This window comes from Calonectris borealis, chromosome 1 (assembly GCF_964195595.1).
Source record: "Calonectris borealis chromosome 1, bCalBor7.hap1.2, whole genome shotgun sequence".
In the NCBI taxonomy this organism is placed as follows: domain Eukaryota; kingdom Metazoa; phylum Chordata; class Aves; order Procellariiformes; family Procellariidae; genus Calonectris; species Calonectris borealis.
The window spans coordinates 1,349,362-1,370,433 of record NC_134312.1 but is presented as its reverse complement, the minus strand read 5'-3'; the positions used below and the strand labels follow the sequence as shown (position 1 = coordinate 1,370,433).

The following is a 21,072-nucleotide window of genomic DNA, read 5'->3' as shown; positions in this document are numbered from 1 at the left end:
GCCAACTTATTTCAGCTTTTGAAGGATTTATATAATTTCTGAATAAGCTGCCGTAAATTTTGGGCTTGCAAATAGCTTCTTTTAGCACCGTCAGTCATTAGTGATCACAAAGCCATTAATCATTGTGCCGTCTTTGTTGAATCAGTGACTTCCAGTTAGATTATCGCTTGTATAGCAGAGCTGGGGCTCTCTGGCTTTGATTTTTGTGTGTTTTTTTGCCAGGATCTGCTTACACGCTTACTGCTGAGTCCCCCTTTCTGCCGCCGTGTCCGTAATTGTTCAATTCTAGACGCTGTGGAAAATACGTGCCCGTTAGTGCAGTGGAGAAACTTTTTAATACGAGTCGCAGAGGGTCTGGTGGGGAAGAGGTGTAGTTGTAGGGCTTTTTATTTATTACTAGCTTGGGGATTACCTGGTGAGTATAAATAAATCCCTAGGGACGTTTCCGTCAGAAATACGTCCAAATTTTTCTTAGTACCCGTTTTGAAGTTTTTACGGGCGAGTTATACGGCGGTAATAGCTGGAGTTATCGGAGAAAGCTTATTTAACAGGCCGCGATCACAGAGGCAGCTGGAGAGGAAGGATCAAAGGTAACAACAAAGGAGCTCCTGAAAGGAGGCAGCTCCTGGAAGGCTCCTTGACCCTCGCGAGCGATACGGCTTCAAAGCCTGGCGAGCGCCCGTCGAAGCGAGCCCGGCCGGCCGTGTGTCCGTGGGCGGTCTCGTCCGTCCGCCCCGCAGCCTGTGGCCGCTGCAGAGTTCACAGGTAAAAGCGATTCGCAGCAGCAGCATCAGCCTGGGGTTGCAGACGCAGCCAACGTCACGCGTGGCCAGAACGGACGGGGACCGGCATTTACAGGGGGGTTACGCTCCCGCAGGGAAAATGTGCGATGTCCTGTTGAACGCTGTGAAGATTGAAACTCTCCTGCTCCCGTCTGGATGCGGCAGGGATGGATCCTCCTGCCGCGGAGGAGGAGCGTGAGGCAATCGCTACGCGTCTTTTTGGGCTCTTTCCGTCGTCTTTGGATGCAATTGTTTGCTTGAGTTTTGCTGAGTTGAGCTAAATGGAGAAGGGGAGAGGAGATGGGAGAACACCAGAGCGCTGAGCGTCTCGGGGTGGTCTGAGGGTCCCTGGCAGACGTTAGTCTCGTGTCTGGGTACTTCTGGATTTGACAGTCAGCTCAGGTACTACGTTACGGGCTAAAACGGCTGTAGAAACGTCTGCCAGCAAAATTTCAGGGCGCAGAATCAGGAGCTGAGCCCTGTGCTAATATTGACTGTAAAAAAAATTGGAATTTTACTTCGCCGTATGCAAAAGAGACTGGTTTTTCACTGGGAATAAGACTGGATCATCCTGACCTTCACCTGAAGTCTTGAACTTCGCTGCTTCCCCGCTGCGTGACGCTGCAGACCCCTGGGACGCCCTGACCGCGGAGCCGGGACGGCTGGTTTCTCGAGCGTCGGCTGGCGATGTGTTGGAGACCGCCGCCGGTTCTGGGCACCCACCTTCCTGCAAGGGACAGATAAGTTTTGAAAGATGATTATTTTTTCTTTCGAGATGAATTTGTTCAGTCTCTGAAGATCAAGGAATCGCAAGGAGGCTTCTCGAGTGTATTAAAAGCAAAATTTGGATGCCGGTGTTGCTCTCCGGACGGGGAGGGTGGGATGCGTGCTGCTGTGCAGGGGAGGAACAGAAGTGCCAAATTCTTTTTTACATTTGGGAAGAATCCAGGCAATAAAATCACGTCATGCAATTCTATCTGGTGTAAAACTGAAGGTGTGAAAGAAACTGAAGTTGGGGGAGTTTAATTATTGAAGCCAATAAGCTGGGGTACGGGAGTGCTCGCGGGGGGAGCTGGCTGAACCACCGACCTGGGGTTTATCGGTGTAACCGCTGCGCCTGTTACTTCTTTTTGGCTGTGCGGTCTGCACCCATTTTGCTGATGCAGGATCGAATTCTCGATAACAGAGAATTCTTTACTTGGAAGACATTAAATGCAGCTGAAAGACAAGGCTAGACAGGCTGCATTTTTTTAAAAAAAAGGTCATTTAGCCATTGGAACAACTGGCCAAAGGTTATGATCGAATCTCCTTTGCTAACAAGGCTGAAATGAGGACTAGAAGGGTTGTTTTTTAAAAATATAGAGGTTTTATTTCACACTGGATTCCGGTGGCCTGAAGGATGTCGGAGATGAGGGCTGCAAAGCCGTGGCCTCATCGCGAGGTTCAGGCTCAGAAATGCTCATCTGAAGTCTGCTTCCAGGTTTCTACATCAGTTGAATTTTGTAATTTTTAACCTTGCTAAACCGAAGAGCAGTAATCCTGCTCTGTTGTACAGACGTCAGCTCATTTCTAATGCCCCCTTAGGTTCATGCAGTGCAAAAATTCCCAGTGTTTAAGTTCAGTAAAATAAGACATCAGTCTGTCTTATTTAATCCGTCCGTGCTTAGGCTGGGGATGAGGCGAGGGTCATGCCAAAGTGCAGGGGGTGCTTGAAGTTCGAAAAATAAAAATATCCGAGACCAAACTGTGGGTTTTATGTCAGCCCTGGTGCACCGGGGATGTCTGACCGAGCTCTCCTCTGATTTCCAGAGATTTCCCGCAGGCAGCCTGCGTAACCTCCTGGACCTCACGAACCCGGACTGGATTTTCAACCAAAAAACCCCGTATTTCCCTGTCGGGGTATCAGCTGCTGCTGCTGCTTGGCTGAACCGCCGAGTCCTGCTGCGCTGGGCAGCCCGATGCAATGCAACGCTCTGCTTCCCTGGTAGATAACGGGGGGTGAGCAGCGGGTGCATCCCAAAAAGGCTTTTTTTTCCCCCCCTCGATGCCTAAATGCAAGCTTAGGAGGAGAAGTTTGTGACTGTGAAGGACTAGGGAAGGAGGCAGCCTGGATCTGCTCTTCCACGTGGATGTTTTCTCCGGGTAGAGTTAAGGGAATGGCTTTTTTTCCCTTGGATTTCTGTTCATCCTGGCAGCTTCAAGTGCAGGAAGGATGGTAACGTCTACATCTAGCAGTGGCCGGTATCACCTTCTGGATTTTTGCTCATAAAGTGTTTTTTAAAAGGCAAAGAGACAGAATCCTTTGTCCTGTAGATGATTTTAATACATTTAATTCATTTAATTGTTCCCTTGGCTCTGTGCTGTTGGATCTGGAGAGAAGATATATGTAAAGATATATAGAAGATATATATATGAAGTCCTCCTCTGTGGTGTTGTGGGGTCCTGCCTCGCTGGCAGTCAACACGAGGCTTTTAGGGAACTCCTCCTTTTGGGGTGCGGTGTTGGTGCGTCTGTGATCTTGGTTGGAACCGTCTTTTATCTCCCCCAGAGAACAAAATGAGAAATATCCGCCATCCTCCAGTCCCATGACCCGTTCACCTTATTTTCTACCAGAGATACCTGTTGGAGTCCGACAGAGTGATTTTCGTGGTGATTACAGTGCTAGAAGATACAGTCTGATGGGTTTGGATGTGGTCAGCCCCTTCTGAGAGCCCGCGGCTGGTGTGTAGCGGCTTTCGGGGGGGGCTGAGTCACTTGATGGTCGTCACACGCATGGGGTGAATTGCGTGAGTTGATTAGTTCGAGCTTAAGTATGCACAGAAATTCAGGTTTCAGGTGTTTGGGAAAAATAAAGCATTAATTTTAATTTTTAAGAAAAAAACAAATGGTCTTACTGAAACTAAAATGTGTTGCAGGTGTTTCAGGAGTGTTTTACTGACCGTCTGGGTCCTCTGAAGGACTCGTTCCTTAACAGGAGTCCCCAGATCCAAGGGTTTCTTCTCAAGCCGTGCCAACGTGCTCCGGCGGTGGCCCTGCCGTCCCTTGGTGGGGTTTGGTGACGCTTGGTGGCCCAGCCAAGCTTTCCTTCCCCGACGGGCTTCGTTGTCCCACAAACCCTGTGCGGTAGATGCTTCAGCAGGTCTGAACGGTGCCGGGGGTGTAAGGGCTCGTCCCCCGTGGCTGCCCGTCCCCCCGTCTCAGCGAGGCGCGGGTGGCACGGGGTCTGCCCGGCGGTGCCCACCGGTCCTCTGGCTCACCCACCGCGCTCCCCGTGGCTTCTGGTCCCGCGCAAAGGGCAAAGCCCTCGGTCTCGTACCAGCCAGGCGGCCGTTCGTTGCCTCTCCGAGGCCGGGCAGATGACGATTTCCCTCGTTGCTGGCTCTCCTCCAAGCTCTTCGGCGCATCCGTAGTCTGCTGTGGAGCCACTGGTCCCAGTGTGCGCTCTCAGATGGGCCCGGCGGCTTCCATCTTGCAATTACATATCGTTATGTTGATCTGGGGAGGCCTTTATCCAATCCTCCTTTTTCCATTTGTCCCTTGCTGGGCTCTCTCCGGTTTTATTGCTGTGTAATAGGCGCAGCAATTATCAACCTTAGTCCGAAAAAGCCTCTTTCGTTGCTCTTTACTGCAAGGACAGGCATCAGATCGCTCTCTAATCTGCTCTCCCGGAGGGACTGTGGTAACTGAGGCCATGAGCATCTCCGCCGATGTCGGGTGTGTGCTGGAAGCTGATCTGCTCCTTCAGTTCGTCCGGTGGGTGTCCCTGCCCCGGCGCCTTCGTTAGCCAGCCCCCGCGGCCTGAGCTGTGACAGCAACGCGGCGGGGACTCTCCTGGTGAAAATCATGGGGGTGTTTTGATGGAGAGGATGCGTTTTCGTTTGGGGGAATTTGGGCTTTCTCTTAAGCCTGCCGGGACCTACTCGGTTTACTCCACGTTGCCCGGCCTGCTCGCTGACGGTGCCGTGCTTTGCCTCCAGGTCCACGCCTGGGAGATCTCGGACCAGTTGCTGCAGATCCGTCAGGATGTGGAGTCGTGCTACTTCGCGGCGCAGACCATGAAGATGAAGATACAGACTTCCTTCTACGAGCTCCCCACGGACTCCCACGCTTCGTTACGGGACTCTTTGCTGTCCCACATCCAGAACTTGAAGGACCTCTCACCGGTCATCGTAACCCAGGTAGGTGCTGAGCGGAGGGGTGGAGGGAGCTGCTCTGTAAACGAGAGGGGTCTGAGGCTGCTCTCAGCCGTAAAGCCTGGACCGCTCAGTCCTAACGCGCTGCGGAGAGCAGCCCGGCTTGTGCCGCAGCCCTGCTAGAGCCGATCCTTACAGTAATCGCTTGCCTGCGGGTCACACCGATGGTGTCCAGCTCCAGCTTTTGTCACTTCGGACTTTTTCGGAGACAAAGCCCTTGGTCTCCCTTGGTTGCTTTTCCTCCAGTGTGGAGAACAGAGAAGGTCGATGCCTGCAGCCAGCCCGGTCGTGCCTCCCAGTACTGGATTGTTTGCCCTCCTTTATTATTCGGTTCCTTTACTTAAATCAATCACTTTATCCTGGTTTTTGCTGTTTGGAGAGGGTGAGAGGAGGAACAGCTGTTCCTGGGGTTTTCCCTGTGCTCCACAATGGAGACAAAACATTGATCTGCCCAGCAGCGCCCTGGGTGACCGCGGGGATTTCTCCCGAGGTGCTGGCATGTTCTCGGAAATCCCTTTGCTCTCTATACGGCATTCCCGTTATCCCTACGCCTCATCGACACGGCTCTGCGACACAGACGCTGCACAGACTGAGGCGAGGGTGCCTGTTCAGCCCCGAAATAGCCCAGCGGAGAATATCACCCCGTCGGGGCGGTGGGCGTGCTGCAGTTAACCACAGGGACTGCGCACACGACAGGGATATTGGGAATTAATACCCTGCCTCGGCAGGCTCGGAGTTACCTGCCAGCCCTGCCGAGCTCGGGTCTGACGGTCGCAGCACCTTTTCTCCTGTGCTCTTGGGCAGATTTCATCAGACGCCGCACTTAGCTGTGTGTTTTTTTTCTTTTCCTCTCGCCCTTTCAGCTTGCTTTAGCAATAGCAGACCTTGCCCTGCAAATGGCTTCTTGGAAAGGCTGTGTACAAACACTGGTCGAAAAGTAAGTAGTTGTTTATATCATTAAACTCTAAGTTGTTCCTTGAGTAAATGTTAAGTGGGTGGACCTTATTAAACTCTAAGTTGTTCCTTGAGTAAATGTTGAGTGGGTGGACCTGCACGGTCCAAAAAGGCAGCAAACGGCCCGACGATAGGGAAGTTTTTCTTTCTTGCTTAAGAATTTGAAGTGTTTTGGATCACGGAGGGAGAGCTGGCTCTGTCTGTGGCTCTGTGTGACAGAGGCCGTGCACGCTTCCGTGGACGCGGCTCTGAGCCTCAGCGATTTTCCTCATCCCTCTTTTTGTTCCGTGATGATCCCCCACCCCCTCCCGGCTTTATCCGTAGCGCAGGGTTGAACAGGGCGGTTGAGTCAGTCGCTGCTGCTGTTGGGTGTCCCGAGGCACTCGCTCGGCCGGCGCAGTAATGCCCGATTTCGGTGCGACAGCGCTTTTCACTGTCCTGTGTCTGCCGACGTGGGATGCCGCACGCTGCGACTGTCTTGTTCGGGCAGATCTCCGTGCTGAGGTGGTCCCGTGGCGCTTCTGCAGCGGGAGGGAAGTTGATTTGTCTGGGCGATGGCGCTTGGACACGATGGGCTCCTGGGTTGGGAAAGCTTTTGCCGTTTTTCTGTTGAAAATCTTGAGCTAAACCCCTGGCAGAGACTCCCCTCGAGGGTGCGCTGCCCTTGCGGCTGGACACTGGAGCGTGTCTGCAGTAACACTTGTGCTGAATCCCTTCGAAATGCCCCTCCGCCTCTCGCTGTGCTGCTAACCTGCTCGGTGGTATCGAGGTTTTCTGCGTGCGCTTGGCTCTCGCCTGCCTTCGCGCACTGTCCTTCCTTCCCTGTTGTTGTTTCAGGTACAGCAACGATGTTACATCACTGCCCTTTCTGCTGGAAATCCTCACGGTGCTGCCAGAAGAGGTTCACAGCCGATCCTTGCGCATCGGAGCCAACCGCCGTACCGAAATCATAGAAGATCTGGCGTACTATTCCAGCACGGTCATCTCCCTGCTGGTAAGGAGACCGAGCCCTGGTCAGCTGCTGAGGAAGTTCATGCGGCTTCTTCTCCCCCTCCACATCACCGATCCAGATTATTCCAGGTCGGATGTGACCAAACAGCTGGTGAAACAAGCTGATTTTATGTATTTCGGTTCCAAGCAGATCAAAATCACAGTCAGGTTCCTGTTATCAGCACTGGATTGAAGATGGAGCTCGTTGTAGAAACGTAATAACTTTCTCGTCCTCGCAGCCGGACTCTCCGTCCGAGGACTGCGTTGTTTTAGCTGGTGGTACGGAGTGTGGTGTCTCTTCTGGCACTGTGTACCTTCAGCTGGGGAAAAGGTCTTCAGTCTCCCGGACTGTCGGTCAGGAGTTGGCTGGGACAGGATTCCTGTGCCAGGCTGTCGTAGTTTTGAGTTGGTTAAACAAGAAATTACTTCAGCCCATTATGGGGGTGTGTATGTAGATCTCTAGATCATCTCTAGATCATCTCTAGATCCACGCACATCTCTCTCTCTCTCTCTATGTGTTAGAAGAAGGACATTCAGGTACCTAAAGACTGATTTCTCTCTCTTCTCATGCCCCTTTCAAATGTAGGTACACGCCTAATCTCTGACCATCGTGTGATAAGCTGAGGTTATGCCTTTAGCTGCAGGACACATTTAGTATTGGCCAAACAGGGAGACTGTAGCTGAATCTCCTGATGGTTCTTCAAAGGTTTCCTCATCCGGGGAGCATTCATGCTCTCCAAGAACGAGACTGTTGTGGGCCCCAAAACAGGGCAAGTTTGGGGAGCGGTGAATAAGCGTTGAGATGAATTGCTTCAGGGACTGAAAAGAAATGTTCCTTGCTGGCTCCTTCCTTTCCAGAGAGACTTCCCATGTTCTTCAGCGCTGTTTGAGCTCCGTAAATGAGTAGCCAACCTGATCCCTGACTCAGGCTTCAAATGGAGCATGTGCCATAGCCTCTAGAGCTTCCCGTAAATGTCCACCGTTTCACGGTGCTCATCTAAAGGAGGAAAGATCACGTACCCTCGGCAGCGCCTATCAAGTCTGTAATTCCACCAAGCAGCTGGTGGATGTCACCGTGCTGCAGGTGGAGCTGAGGTTTGGTGCGTTTAGCGGCAGCGTCTCGTCAGAGTCGTCTCGCTGCTCTGCGGCCCCGTCTTCCCGTGCTCGGCTGCCCTGCGCTCTGGGGTCTGTGTCTGCCCGGCTCTCTTCCAGCCGCCTCCCTCTTGCCCTGCTGGCCTGGGGTCAGTGTTCCTTCGTTAATGGAATTGTCCCTCTCGAAGATAGAAGGAACCTTAGGATCCTTAATACTTTATCCATGTGAAGTGACCCATGTTTTGCTGTGCCTTTTTACGCCATTTCTCCAAATGACAGAATTTCAGTTTCCCTTTGAAACACGCCTACCCTTTGCTGTCAGGCTGTCCGTTAGATTTCCTTTCATTGGTGAGCAAAACTGGAGGGCTTTAGTTCTGCATGTGACCATCTTCTCTTCTCCTCCGTTAATGCTCTGCGTGTCTTTCCTAGCTCTCGCATGCGGCGTCTTTGCACGTCCGCAGCACTGTGCTGCGCAGAAATAGGCGGAGGACTCTGGGCTTGCTCTCAGGAGCCAGCGAGAGGGGGGCTGCCCTCCCTGGGATTCGATTCTCTGCCCAGAGAAGCCTCGCTTCCTGCAGCGCATCGCATCTTCCTCCAGACTCGAGTAACCCGCCACTTCATTTATCCCCCCCTGCCTCTCGGACGTTACTGCAGTCCCTCCCCAATTTCCCTTCCCTCCCTGAATCCCCTTCTCGGATGGGACCCAACGCAAACTCAACCCCCGGCAGTTTTCCTTTGTTTAGTTTGGAGAAAGGAGTGGAGTAGAGGTAAGGAGGGCTCAGTTTAAGTTTGCACCTGGCCTGAAACCTTTGCAGAAGGTCCCCATTCTGTTTCCACGCTGCTTTTTCTGGGTCTGTGGTTAAGAAAGCCACAGAGAGTATCTGGAATAGAGATACCAGCGTGGCAGATACTTCTGGTGGATGTTTCATGTTTGTGCAATGTCTGGCTTTGCCCCTTCCCATGGAGGCCTGGGAAGGAGGCTTCATTTTCTGGAGTTACTCCGGTAACTCCGAAGGAAGGGGGATCGTGACAATCGAGGATCATAGAATCACAGAATCATGTAGGTTGGAAAAGACCTTTAAGATCGTCAAGCCCAACCGCTAACCCAGCACTGCCAAGTCCACCACTACACCGTGTCCCTAAGCACCACATCCACACGTCTTTTAAATACCTCCAGGGATGGGGACTCAACCGCTTCCCTGGGCAGCCTGTTCCAGCGCTTGACAACCCTTTCGGTGAAGACGTTTTTCCTAATGTCCAATCTAAACCTCCCCTGGCGCAGCTTGGGGCCGTTTCCTCTCGTCCTGTGCATCAGGACACAGGTTGAGCTATGTCCTCTGCTCAGTAGCAGCTCAGGTCTTGCTTGAGAAGACTCTCGTCCGCCCTTAAGCTGTATTTATCGCAGCAGAGGTCCGTGCCATTACCACCACAGCCGTTAGGGGAGCCCAGTTCCACTTTTTCCGTAGGCTTAATTGTCTTTGAGCGAGTCCTCACTTGGAGCCCTCACTCAGTCCTGAAGGTCTTTTCACCTTCCCCGGCTCCCTGCGCCGTGCCGTCCCTCCGTGCCGTCCCTCCGGCCGTCTCCAGCCCTCAGCGTCTGGGGGAGTCTGGCTGTCACATCGGTGAGACAGGCAACATCGCCTCGCTCCGGCTGCTCGCAGCCTTGCCGCAGACGACGCGAGGCGCCGGTGCTGGATCGCCGAGGGTCGTAGCCCTGTCGTAAGACTTTCTGTTCAGCCTTCCTCTGCATCTGCCTGGAGCTTTCGCGGTAAATCCCAGCACAGACATTTCAACCACCTGCCTGAAGAGAAAAATCAAATTTTCTGCGTAGGATTTAAATGCTAAATTCACTTTCTTGAGTTACAAAATGGGGTTTTAAAAAACTGTAGAGGGACTGTGATGAAGTACGACATTCCGCCTTCGGACTGAAGTGTCAAGCGAGGAGTGAGGATCTCTGGAAGCTCTCGTGTGCAGGATTGCTTGGCCAGTCTAGGCTCTCTTCTGGGGAGAAGGGAGTCTGGGATCCTTCTCCAGGTCCTGCCTGTCCTCCTACTCTTCCTTTCCCTCAGCCTGGCGAGGTCAGGGCTTCCTTTGGTGTTAGCATTTGGTAAGGGTTGCTCTTAGGTGCTGTTGTGGAGCAGGAGTATTGGCCACCGCTGGAAGTGAGGGCTGGCTGCTGCCAGACCCACATCGCGGCTCTGACGCTGCGATGGTGTGTTCGGACTGTCCTCAGGTTGGCCTTCGGGGTAGGTCTGACCCTCAGGACCCATCTTCTTTTTGACAGCGGTTGTTTTGTGGTGAGGAATATTAAATTGGGATTTGAGTGAGTTTAGGGATTTATCACGTATGAAACTCATTCGTGTGTGTGCTCCACCGGTCTGAGCCAGGATTCTGCAGAAAACTGATGGGCTGGGAATGAACGAAAACACTCAAACTGCTTCTCTCCCTTCTGTAACAGCAGCTGAAGTTGACTGAGAGGTTTTTAGCTCTGCCCCTGCATCTCACTAAGTCCAGGGCTACTTTACTCGGGGACGGGGATGTTGGAAGCCATCCGCTTTCTTGAATGTGCTTCACGTGGACTTTGAGAGGGTGCTCAAAGTCCACACGCTCTTGAGAGGAGACAGAGAACTGTCGTGTTCCTGAATACAAAACCAGCGTGGGGATGTGGTCACCTTAGGTAGACGCAGAAGTCCTCTCTGCTGGTGTGGGCGTCCTCAGGTGTCTTCTGGTCAGAGCGCTGCTTCCACGTAGGTACAACACTGCAGCTTGATTGCTGAAAGTTGTGCGTGCTCTTGGAGGGGTCTGACTGACCGGCCCAGGCCCCCTGTGTCTTGCTAAGCTTCATGGGGGAGTTCTTGATGCTAATTGTAGAGACTCCAGGATGGCTTTCCAAAAGTTATTTATTATTTTGCTTGTGAAATTCCATGTTGGAGTTGGGGTCCTAAGCAGCTCTTCCTTGTCCTGCCGTAGATGACGTGCGTGGAGAAAGCAGGCAACGATGAGAAGATGCTCATCAAAATCTTCCGGTGCTTGGGGAGCTGGTTCAACCTGGGTGTCCTGGACAGCACCTTCATGGCGAACAGCAAGTTACTGTCACTCCTCTTTGAGGTGCTGGTGAGTATTTCTCCTGGGAAATGAGGTGGTGGTGGGCCTTGGGTACCAGGATGGTGTCACTTTTAAATCCAAGAGTGTCTGAGGATTAACGCTGCTTTTCCATGTGCAGGTGTGGAAGGTGAGTTTCACCCTTCCTGTCCCGAGAAGGAACCCTCTGGTCTTTACCTTGATCAGCTCCTTCGAGCTGTCCCTCTCTGCTAGCAGGCGGGGCAGAGCGAGAAACAGATCTGTGCTGCCTGGAACCATGATCTTCCTTTTGTCCTGGTTGTCCGCCTTGGAGGAGAGTCGGAGAGCAGCAGCACGCAGCCAGGGTCCTCTTCTGGCTGCCGCTGCCAGTTGTCTTCCCTGCCTCCCGTTACCCCTGGGAAGCTTAGAAGAGGGCCCATAAGTAACGGCTAATATTGGCTGATCTCTCAGGGTGAAACCAGAAGCACGCTCGAGGGTTCCTTCTTGGTCCTTAGTGCGGGGTTTGTGATGTGGGGACAAAAAGCATTGGCAGAGCTTTCAGATGCAAACAAAAAAGCGTGTCTGTGTTTGGCCGTTTGCGTGGAGGAAAGAGACTCTGCAGCTCCCTCAGTGTTATTCTTTCCTGCCCACCTTCTATTTTGACCCGGAGGATACGCGTCCAGAGGTGAGCACCGCTCCCTGTTCTTGGGCAGGCACGAAAGACTCCGAAATCTCTCCTGAGCAGGAGGTTTTACTGATTTGCCCGGTTTTACTGAAGCCCTTCCCAGCCACCTGGCTCAGCTGTCCCCACGAGAGCATTCCTGCCACGTGGTGCCCGTGATGCACCCTCTCCCCGCACCGCTCGGGCATGGCGGCTTTTCCTGCGGAGCTGGCCGGACAGACGGCGGCGGGGGAGAGCGGAGGTCGCCGCTCTCTGCAGCGCGTGGGGCTAAGGCAGGGCTGCCGCAGAGACGGAGGTGTTGGGCCGCAGGAACCTTCCTGCTACGTTGCCGCGAGCGATCCTTTCATCTCCGTAAACTCGTTACTACACTCTCCAGCAGATGGTACCTCAAGAAAAAAGTTCAAAGACTACTTAATCTTCTATTTATATCTGTTCTCCTTATTCCTACTGTACTAATCATCAATTTTGGAGCCTACATGAAGCGGCTATCTTGTCTAGCTCGAGCAGGAGCCCAGTTCCATTTTTCTGTGATGGTTGCAAAACATTCAGAGCAGAATAGAGGATTTAACATCTGAGAAATGACCGTTTCTAGCCATTGCCGTCATTGCCACTGCTGCCAAAGTAGGTGCCGGGTGTACTTTAGACGTACTTAGACTTTAAAAGAGAGAGAGTTTTGGTCTGAAACACATTGTGCTTGGTCCTTGCTCCAAGCCAAATTGTTTTATGGGGCTCTGAGCAAAATACATTTGTTCGGTGCGTTGTTGAAGTTTGCCATCCTCATGGGTTTGAGTATTGGTTAATTTTGGCTTTAAAAGTTGGCTGTATTCCTCCTTGAAGAAACTGCATTTGCTTAATACTAAAATCAGTATTGGGTTTTATTTTCAGATTTTCAGTAAAATAATGTTTTATTCCTTTTCTGTCATTTTTACCTTGGAAGGGTAAACTCCTGAAAGGGTTTTTTTTGTTGTTGTTGGGTTTTGGGTTTTTTTTTTTTGTCCTATCTGAATGTGGGAGAACAGAAGAGGCCAGGGAAACAGGGAGGTCAGGAGAATCCTGCATCGCTGCGACAGGGAGGGCAACGAACTGAACAAATTTCGGGAGGAATTCCCGGAGGACAGAGCTTTCTGCTGCGGCACTGCCCGGACCTGTGACCCAGCGCAAGACTTGTCTATTCCTCCTCCGGCAAACAGGATCCCTCGTTTGCATCTCTTCCATCCAGATTCAGTTAATGACAAATGCGGGTGGGGGCTCCCCTTCAGCGGGAGAAGGAATGGACGATATTCATGCAGGGACCCGGCTCCCGAGCAGTGCTGCAGCAGAAACCCGGCTCCTCCAGGACAGGGCGTTTGGCTCACCGGCTTTTTTATTGTGTTAACGTCACTTTTAAATGAGGCATTTTTCCCCCCCGCTTCCACCTTCATGTAGGACCGTGAGTTGTTTTCACGAGTTGTTCTCAAACGTGCTGAGATCTCATGTGAAGGGACACACGGAGTTACTGCTCCTTTGTCTCCTCTCCGCGCTTCGCTGTTTGCTCTCTCCTCCTTCTTAGTATGCCAGTCTCGTCTCCCTCCTTAATTGCTCAGGGCTCCACAGGAGCCATTAAAGCGCCTGTGAAATCAGCCCCGCACGAGCACTATAAACGTCTACCAGGCGGGGCCTGACGTCCGCTTGTTCGCCCCCAGACCACCACAACGATAAATATTTCACACGCGCTTGTGAGAAACCTCGTCCCCGTCCTCGCCGAGGGCTCGATGATTCGTATGGGTCCCTTCCAACTTGAGATATTCTATGACCCAGGCGGGGTAACGAGCACAATGTTTTATTTCCTTCTGAAATGCCGTGGATTTCGGTTGGCATTTTTCCTCCTGCGTTTGCCTCTCCCAAGGAAGACGCGGCGGGATCCCGTTGGGGAGGGTCAGTTTTGACCTCAAGTGTTCGGGGTGGTAACGCAGCCCCGGCTTTGCAGGGCTGGTAGGAGTGGGTTGTTGGGAGCTGTGGCTACGCAGCAGCTCCACACCGTGTTTCAGGGTCCAGAAGACTGGTTTTTCCATCACCACCTCATTTCATGTATAATCCCCGGGCTCTTCTGCTTCTTGTTTCTTGCAGCAACAAGACAAGACATCATCAAACCTCCACGAAGCCGCTTCGGATTGCGTGTGCTCAGCCCTCTACGCCATCGAGAACGTGGAGACGAACCTTCCGCTGGCCTTGCAGCTTTTCCAGGGTGTCCTCACTCTTGAGAGTGCCTACCACATGGCTGTAGCACGCGAGGACCTAGACAAGTAAGTGAACCTGCAGCCGTGGCTGTGCCCGGAGAGGAAGGAGAGGTACAGTAATTAACTGTCACGGTGGCTGTCCGCGGTTATTTTTGGAATCCGTGCGTGCAGCACTCTGAAGTCTGTTATGCAAATAAGTTTTTGTTGAAGACAAGGGAGCTAATGACTTCCTCGCCCTTGGTGCACCGATTTGTGCTGCAGGCGTGCGCGCTCAGCTCGGGCTTTGGCAGAGGGTTAGGCTGGCACCAGACTCGGCTTGCTGGGGCGCTTGGTCTTCCTCGCGGCGGGCAAAGCACAGGGGAAGTGTCCTGAGGCGCAGCTGGTGCGTTACCAGCCTTAAAGCGGAGCTTAGGAGCGACCTGTTGCTCCTACTGCCTCCTCTCTACAAATGTCCGTACCTGGCTCGGCTATTCCCCATGGGAAGAGGACTGGATGTGCCGGCTGGGTCATCAGCCCCTCCTTCTTGACTTAAGGAAACTGTAGCCTTCGTACCTTGATCAATCACGTTGAAACCAGCGGTTCACGCACGTTGGCTGCTACGAAACGTTGCTGCTGTGATTGGAAACCCTCTGATCTCCAGCCTGAGTTGATTCAGGGCCAGCTCATGCCTATTCTCTTTTGCCAACATTGTCTTAACTTGAATAGCTCCCCAGCTGGTGCTTATTCCCGGATGGATTGGTAGGTAGGAAGCAGCCAGCCTCGAGTTTGTGTAAACAAGCCCAGCTCTTTCAGTCCGGTGAGACGGCTTTCTTCTCCCTGGGTGATCTTTAGTGTTCCCATTCTGAATTTAGCTTCCTTGAGCGCAAGTGCTGCTCCAGGGGGGGGTCTCGCTCCGGTGTGTTGGCATCGTGGCATCCCTGGGTGAGGGAAGGCCTCGCCTGACATCGCTTGCCTTTCTGGTGACCTTGCGGTCTCAGTGTTCTGGTCATCCCGTGAGTGATGAGCCCCTCCACAAGCTGTCAGAAGTGGACAACTTCTCTTCAAATACAGCTGGTTTTCATTCTTCTTCGGCACAGATGCTGCCTCCCAGCCTTATCAGTGACACCAGGAGTGCTCGCTCTTCCTTTTTTATGTGGCTTTTTTGTGAGCGGAGACGAGATCAGTTGTGAGATTGATCTGGAACCTCCCTAGCACCAAACCGGTATTTCCTCTTCAGCGCAGCCTGCCAACCACCCGCTAGCCAACCGTTCATCCCTTCCCTCAGCCGTGCTTTATCCAGTTTAACCAGCTTCTGCCTGACACCACGATCTCCTGTTCTGCTCCATTTCTCCTCTTTTAAAACATTGCTGATGAAAATAAGGTGGATCCAATCTATTGATGGTATAAACCCCTGTCGCGTTTAGCCCATTTCCCTCCAACGTCCATGTGTTTGGAAAGTCGTGTAGGATCTGGCTCTTGCTACTGAGGGCAGATTAAGTGGCCTGTATTTGCCAGGCCCTCTGTCCCCGTTGCCAAATACGAGCGCGTTTTGTGGCTGTGCCATTGATGGAAACCGCAGGACCTGCAGCGAAGCTGTAGGACACGTGTCCGGTGTCCGATTTTTGACTCCTGGGGTGGCAGTTAGCCAGTCCCCGCTCCCTCCACCTGGAGGTAAGCAGATCTTCGTGTCTAAATAGCCTCCTCTCTCCTCCTGCCTTCGCCCCTCCTATTCGGCCACAGTGTTGAAAACTGAGGCACGTTCACCGAGTTTTAGCTGTGCCGCAAATCTTCCGTTGTGCCGGCGTCTTCAGCGCGCAGCGATTCCACCGGCTGAAAAGCCCTGTGCTGTTTTTGTGACTGTCCTTGGCAGGGGCCGGCGCCGGTTTGGCTTCTGGCCGTCCTCCCTTGATCTCTGCTCGTCTCGCCTTGCAGAATCCAGCCGTCGGCTTTGCAGTCCCCCTCCCTGGCAGCCCTTCGGCTGCTGGAGGCACTTGGCTCGCTGCTGGGGCTTTTCAGATGACTTGGGCTCAAGAACTCCACACGCGTCCTCCTCCCCTCGTTTCAGCTTGGGGTGCAAAGCCCGGATAACCCGTGTGCCTTTGACTTAAGGAAATTCTAAGCCTCTGCCGCGTTAAAGGAGATGGCCGCAAGCGAAACGCGTAGTTACTCCTCAAAGTTAGCCCTTTTGAAATCGAAAATTACAGTAGCATCTGTTCCTATTTATCCTTCCATTTAACACTGATAGAATTAGTCTTCAGTTGTCAGGCATGTAAAAGTTCGTTATAATATCTGCTTGGTGAGATTGACTCTGCGACAGCATCTCTTCGGTCTGTGACTTTCTGAAAAATCTGAAAGCTTTCATCTTCAGGAATTGCCGGGGCACGCTGTAATTAGTAGCATCTGTTCTCCGGTCTCTGTCGGAGAAGGTAGTCTCCCCAAAACGCTTCCAGGTATTGCACAAAGGCCCTGCTGCCAGCGCTGGCGACACCTCGCCCTCTTGGATCGGCTCCTGGGGATACGCTGCGGAGCTGTCGGCTTGTGTAAAGGGTGAAGCCTTTTTGGGTTAAAAAAAAAAAAAAATCTCACCTGGAGGACTCGCCGCCGTCTTTAAGACAGGCTTTAGGGTGGGTTTGCAGCACATCTTTAGACGCACGCTGCCTTAGGACTTCCTAAGCCTCTCCAGAACAGGAATACTCAAATCAAAGCGCAGGACCAATGGCTTATCTTGTACCTCTCCCCCAAATCCCTGATTTGAGGTTGTTTTATCGGTGAGGAGCAGTCCTTGGTTTGATGCCGTGCTTGCTCCATCGCACCGTGCTGCGGCTGCAGGATGTTCGCTCTTCTCCCTGGTCCCGCAATCCTAAAGCAGAGTAAAGCTAGGGGTTCAGCTCAGCCGCTGAATTGTCTTCGTCTCGAGAGCAGCCGCGTTTGTACGCCGCGCTGTCCCCTGTGCAGGCAGCGGGACATCCTGGGTTTATTTTTAAAGCGGGTTCGTATGTTTGTCTTCTGAAACGCGGCACCTTCCAGGTGCTGAATGAGACTCCAGCTGTTTTGTAGCAGCTGTCCTGTGCCTTGTCGCCCGGTTTTGGAGATGTTTTCTCAGATGCTGTGGGTAATATGAAAATTTCATAAGATTTGCTTATCGGAACCCAGTGTTTTCGCCTACCTCTGAACAAAGCCAAGTTCCCCTATTTAAGTGTTTCCCAGCTGCTGACGGAAAGCCAAAGCAGAAGTCGGTATTTCTCGGTCTGAGACGGGGCTCCGGGGCATGTTACCTGCATGGACCAAACCTCTCCTGCGCTGGGGTATCTGGTCCCGTGCAGAAGATCTTTCTGACTTGTGCCCGGTTTTTTTTCTTCGCCAGGGTGCTCAATTATTGCCGTGTTTTCACCGAGCTGTGCGAGACGTTCCTAGATAAAATAGTTTGTACGCCGGGCCAAGGGCTGGGTGACCTGCGGACGCTGGAGCTGCTGCTGATATGTGCGGGTCACCCGCAGTACGAGGTGAGTGAGGTTTTTACCCGTGTTCCTCTCCTCGCCCCTATCGCCAAATCCCACTCAACTGGAGTAGAGTCAGTGGAAAAACCTCCCTCTTATATTGCCACGTGGTTGGGAGGCTTCAGTTCCTGTGAGCTGCTGGCCTTGAAACGCCCGCTCTGCGTTCGTGGTGCAGAAATCTGGCTGAGCTTCCCTTTCCCAGCGTCCTGGATGTGTGGGAGTGCTGTACAGCTCGGAAAGCCTCCGTTCTTTCCTTTCCACGTGTTCAACTTAAGCCAAGCTTTGCGGGGATTGCAGTGTAGCTCGTGGTAACTTTGTCCTCCAAGTAAGGAGGATGCTGTTTAGCATCAAAGCTCCCCGACCGTCCTCCGTTAAATACAGGACATGGCATTTAAGATGCGAGCTCTCCTTTTAGCCCCACTTTTTATTCTTCCAAAACTGTTAATTAAATCCCGGTAGCTGATCCCTGGCTGACTTGTGTCTGTGTTCAGCGGACGGAGGGGGGTTCTCCTGCTAAACCTGACGCGGGGAGCAGGGAGGTGCCAGCTGGGATTTGCTCCCATCCTTCCCTCCGTGTTTAGGGACGCAGCCGCTGAAGTGATGGATGGGAGGTGGGTATGGAATGAGCGGGTGCCCTCTCCGGGACTGGGTTTTCCAGCAGCTTTCAGAGCCTGAAAGTACATCGGACCTGCGAACCGGCCGGCGAGTTAGCTAAGAAACGACGGCTGCTGCGATGCAATCCTTCGGGGCTTGTTTGCCACGGAAATTGTGGAGTAGCTGTGCTTCATCCGGTCTCTGCGGTGCTCGCTTGGGACTCAGTGCCTCTTTTAGTCCCTTTTCCAGGTCTGTTAAGCTCAATCTCCCTTGGGCTTGACCTTGTCCTGTGCCAGCGATGCTTAGGAGGAATTGAAGCTGCTCCTGAAAAAATCTGCACTCGTTTTTTTTGTAAGTGCAATAACCGCGCTTATAAAGAGGCTGTAGGCTTTGGAGCCACATCCCCTTCCAGCCTGAGCCGCTCTCTTGGAGGTGTTTGCTGTCCCCCTCGCATCGTTAGCCCAAGCCTGCGTGCACCCCGAGGCGGCCATCAGGATGGTTAGACCATGAACTGCCGGGGCCCGGGCGGTGGGATCCGCTCTAGGTGGGCAAACTCTTCCGCCGCTGTGGCTCTCTGCTGATGACAGGGTTCCTGCAAGCAGCAAAACGCCCCGTAGCTTGTTGGGGCAGGGTGGGTGTGAAACATCTCCTGCTGCGTGAGCGGGGCCAGAGCACCTGCACAAATCCCATCGGGTCGGGGAGATGGAAATTTATGGCTGGCAGCTTTGGCTGATGTGAAATGAGGTGATGCCCACGCTTTGAAGCAAGAGACGGTTCTTACGCTTCAATGTTAATTTTGCAGAGAAGAGGCTTTACTTCTGAGGGCTGGTGACAGGTTTTCAGATTAACTCAGTGGGTTTAAAATCCCCTGTTAAGTGACAAGCAGCAGAGGAGATCGGTGAAGCTGGGGCAACCAGCCCATCGTCATCGCATGATGAAGCAGCACCGATGGAAATCTGTGGTACCCCACCACGCTGCAGGCACCCCCGGAGAAGATTCCTCTGTTGGGAGCACCAGCAGAGCGGAGAAAAAAATATTCCGTTGATAACAAGATGCTAAATTTTTCTTTCTAAACAGGTGGTAGAAATTTCATTTAACTTCTGGTACAGACTGGGGGAGCACCTGTACAAGACAGACGACGCGGTCATCCACAGCATCTTCAAAGCCTACATCCAGCGCCTTCTCCACGCTCTGGCCAGACACTGCCAGCTTGACTCGGACCACGTAAGGCTGCGTTCGCTTTGTTTCCTCCGAAGGCGGCGGGGCGGTGGGATGGGTCCGTCCTCACTGCTGCATGCCGATGGCTCTCCGTAGCTGTAGGGCTCTACAGGTAATAGTTCTGCAGTTGCAGTAATTGCAGAGAGAGGATCGAGAGTAATTAAAATTGCTGTATTAAACCTCTTTTCATTAAGTCGGTTCTTGTTCTAACAGAGCTTTCTGGCGTCGCGTTGCTGCGGGATGACCCTCTCCCGCCTCCCCCCGGGTGGTTCCCGTTTTGAGAGCTGCGGAGAAACGCGTTGTCCCCTGCTCGGGGGCGTTTTTCTTGGAATAAAGCTTGCGCAGCTCGCTAGCCACAGTGCTGTCATCTTCCTCCTTGAAGTCTGGGATGCTTTATCCTTCTTCCACCTCTGCCTATGCTCCTCATCCCCTTGATTTCCATCCCCTCATCTGCCTGTCAGAGCAGAGGAATACACAGCGCGTGTTCAGGCTGTTGGCGTTTGCTTCGTGCGCGGGTCTCCTTCAAATCCCCTTCGGTAGCCTGATCCGGGGAGAGGAGGGCAGAAACGATGGATCTCTTCTCTAAAACGGAATTGCTTGTCTTGTCCTGTGGGTGAATGGGAACCCGGATTTCTCTGAGCTGCTCTCACCCTCTTGCCCTCCCTAATCTCTGTTAGGAGGGTGTCCCAGAGGAGACGGATGACTTTGGGGAGTTCCGGATGCGGGTCTCGGACCTGGTGAAAGACCTGATCTTCCTGGTGGGATCGGTGGAGTGTTTTGCTCAGGTGGGTTTGCAGGAGCATCGTGAGGCACCCTTGGATCCATCGCTGCGCAGGAGGTAGCCAAGCCCTGGTGGCCTTCGGGGTGGGGAGGACATCACACACGTTATCTCCTCGTGCACGAGGAAGCAACCGTGTCTTGAAGTAGGCGGCGGGGGCTGTTCTGGGAGAAGCAGCAGGTCTCGCATTGGGGGGGACTAGCTGTGGAACCTACTCTGGTCCCAAAACAGCAGGGTGACCTGTGGAGCATGAGGGTCCGCGCCTGGAGCCTGGTATTTCATGTGTGTGGGAGGAGGTGAGGAGCGCGTGGTGGTCTCGCAGGGTGGGATTCGTGACCGCGTGCCCCCCGAGCTGTGTTTGTAGCTTCTTTTGTGACTGATTCTCTTTCTTGCAGCTTTATGCGACTCTGAAGGACGGGAATCCGCCCTGGGAGGTGACGGAAGCTGTCCTCTTCATCATGGCCTCCATAGCTAAGAGCGTTGACCAGTGAGTGCCGACCATCCTGCTCGTGTCTGTAAGGGCTGTGGGGTCAGGCGTGGCCTCCAAGTGAGTTTTGCAGAGACGCCGAGAATATCCCAAGGATGCTCCTAGGAACGTGCTTTCCCAGGCGGAAATGTTTAAAAACCGCGCTGTATTTCAGACCGTGTACGCCCAGGACTGCGGCCATGCGGTGCCCCTTGCTGACGGAGCAGTCCTGTAGCCCAAGGGGCTGAGGTCTCCGCTTCCTGGCCAGGAATAGGGGTCCAGGTCAGAGCTGGGACCACGTGAAGCAATTGGACCTTCTCGGGTCCCCTCTCTGCCTGCCTGGGGACTTTAATGCCACAGGCCTGAGTTTAGCCCTGGTAAAATAGGATAAGGTTTTGTTTCCCTTAGTTTTTCTCCTGAAAGCAAAGCGTTTTGCCTAGGTAGTTGTTTGGGATCCTTCTGCATCCAGACTGGGAAGAGCCACCTTTTCCCAGATATCTTTAGGGAAGGTTAATTGGCTTTCTGGAAGCGCCTTTCCTCCCTGGTTAGCGGCAGTGGAAGCGTCGACAGC

At 53.0% G+C, this 21,072-nt stretch overlaps 1 protein-coding gene across 1 annotated transcript in view; it reads left to right on the top strand.

Moving 5' to 3' along the window:
• Positions 1-21,072, top strand: part of TNPO3 (transportin 3) — a 42,583-nt gene that overhangs the window by 12,216 nt on the left and 9,295 nt on the right. The window contains exons 2-10 of the mRNA XM_075142353.1: positions 4,760-4,960; positions 5,839-5,912; positions 6,767-6,923; positions 10,982-11,125; positions 13,860-14,035; positions 17,313-17,451; positions 19,117-19,263; positions 19,935-20,042; positions 20,431-20,522. Of these exons, the coding sequence (XP_074998454.1) occupies positions 4,760-4,960; positions 5,839-5,912; positions 6,767-6,923; positions 10,982-11,125; positions 13,860-14,035; positions 17,313-17,451; positions 19,117-19,263; positions 19,935-20,042; positions 20,431-20,522 (1,238 nt within the window). The remainder of the gene's footprint in view (positions 1-4,759; positions 4,961-5,838; positions 5,913-6,766; positions 6,924-10,981; positions 11,126-13,859; positions 14,036-17,312; positions 17,452-19,116; positions 19,264-19,934; positions 20,043-20,430; positions 20,523-21,072) is intronic.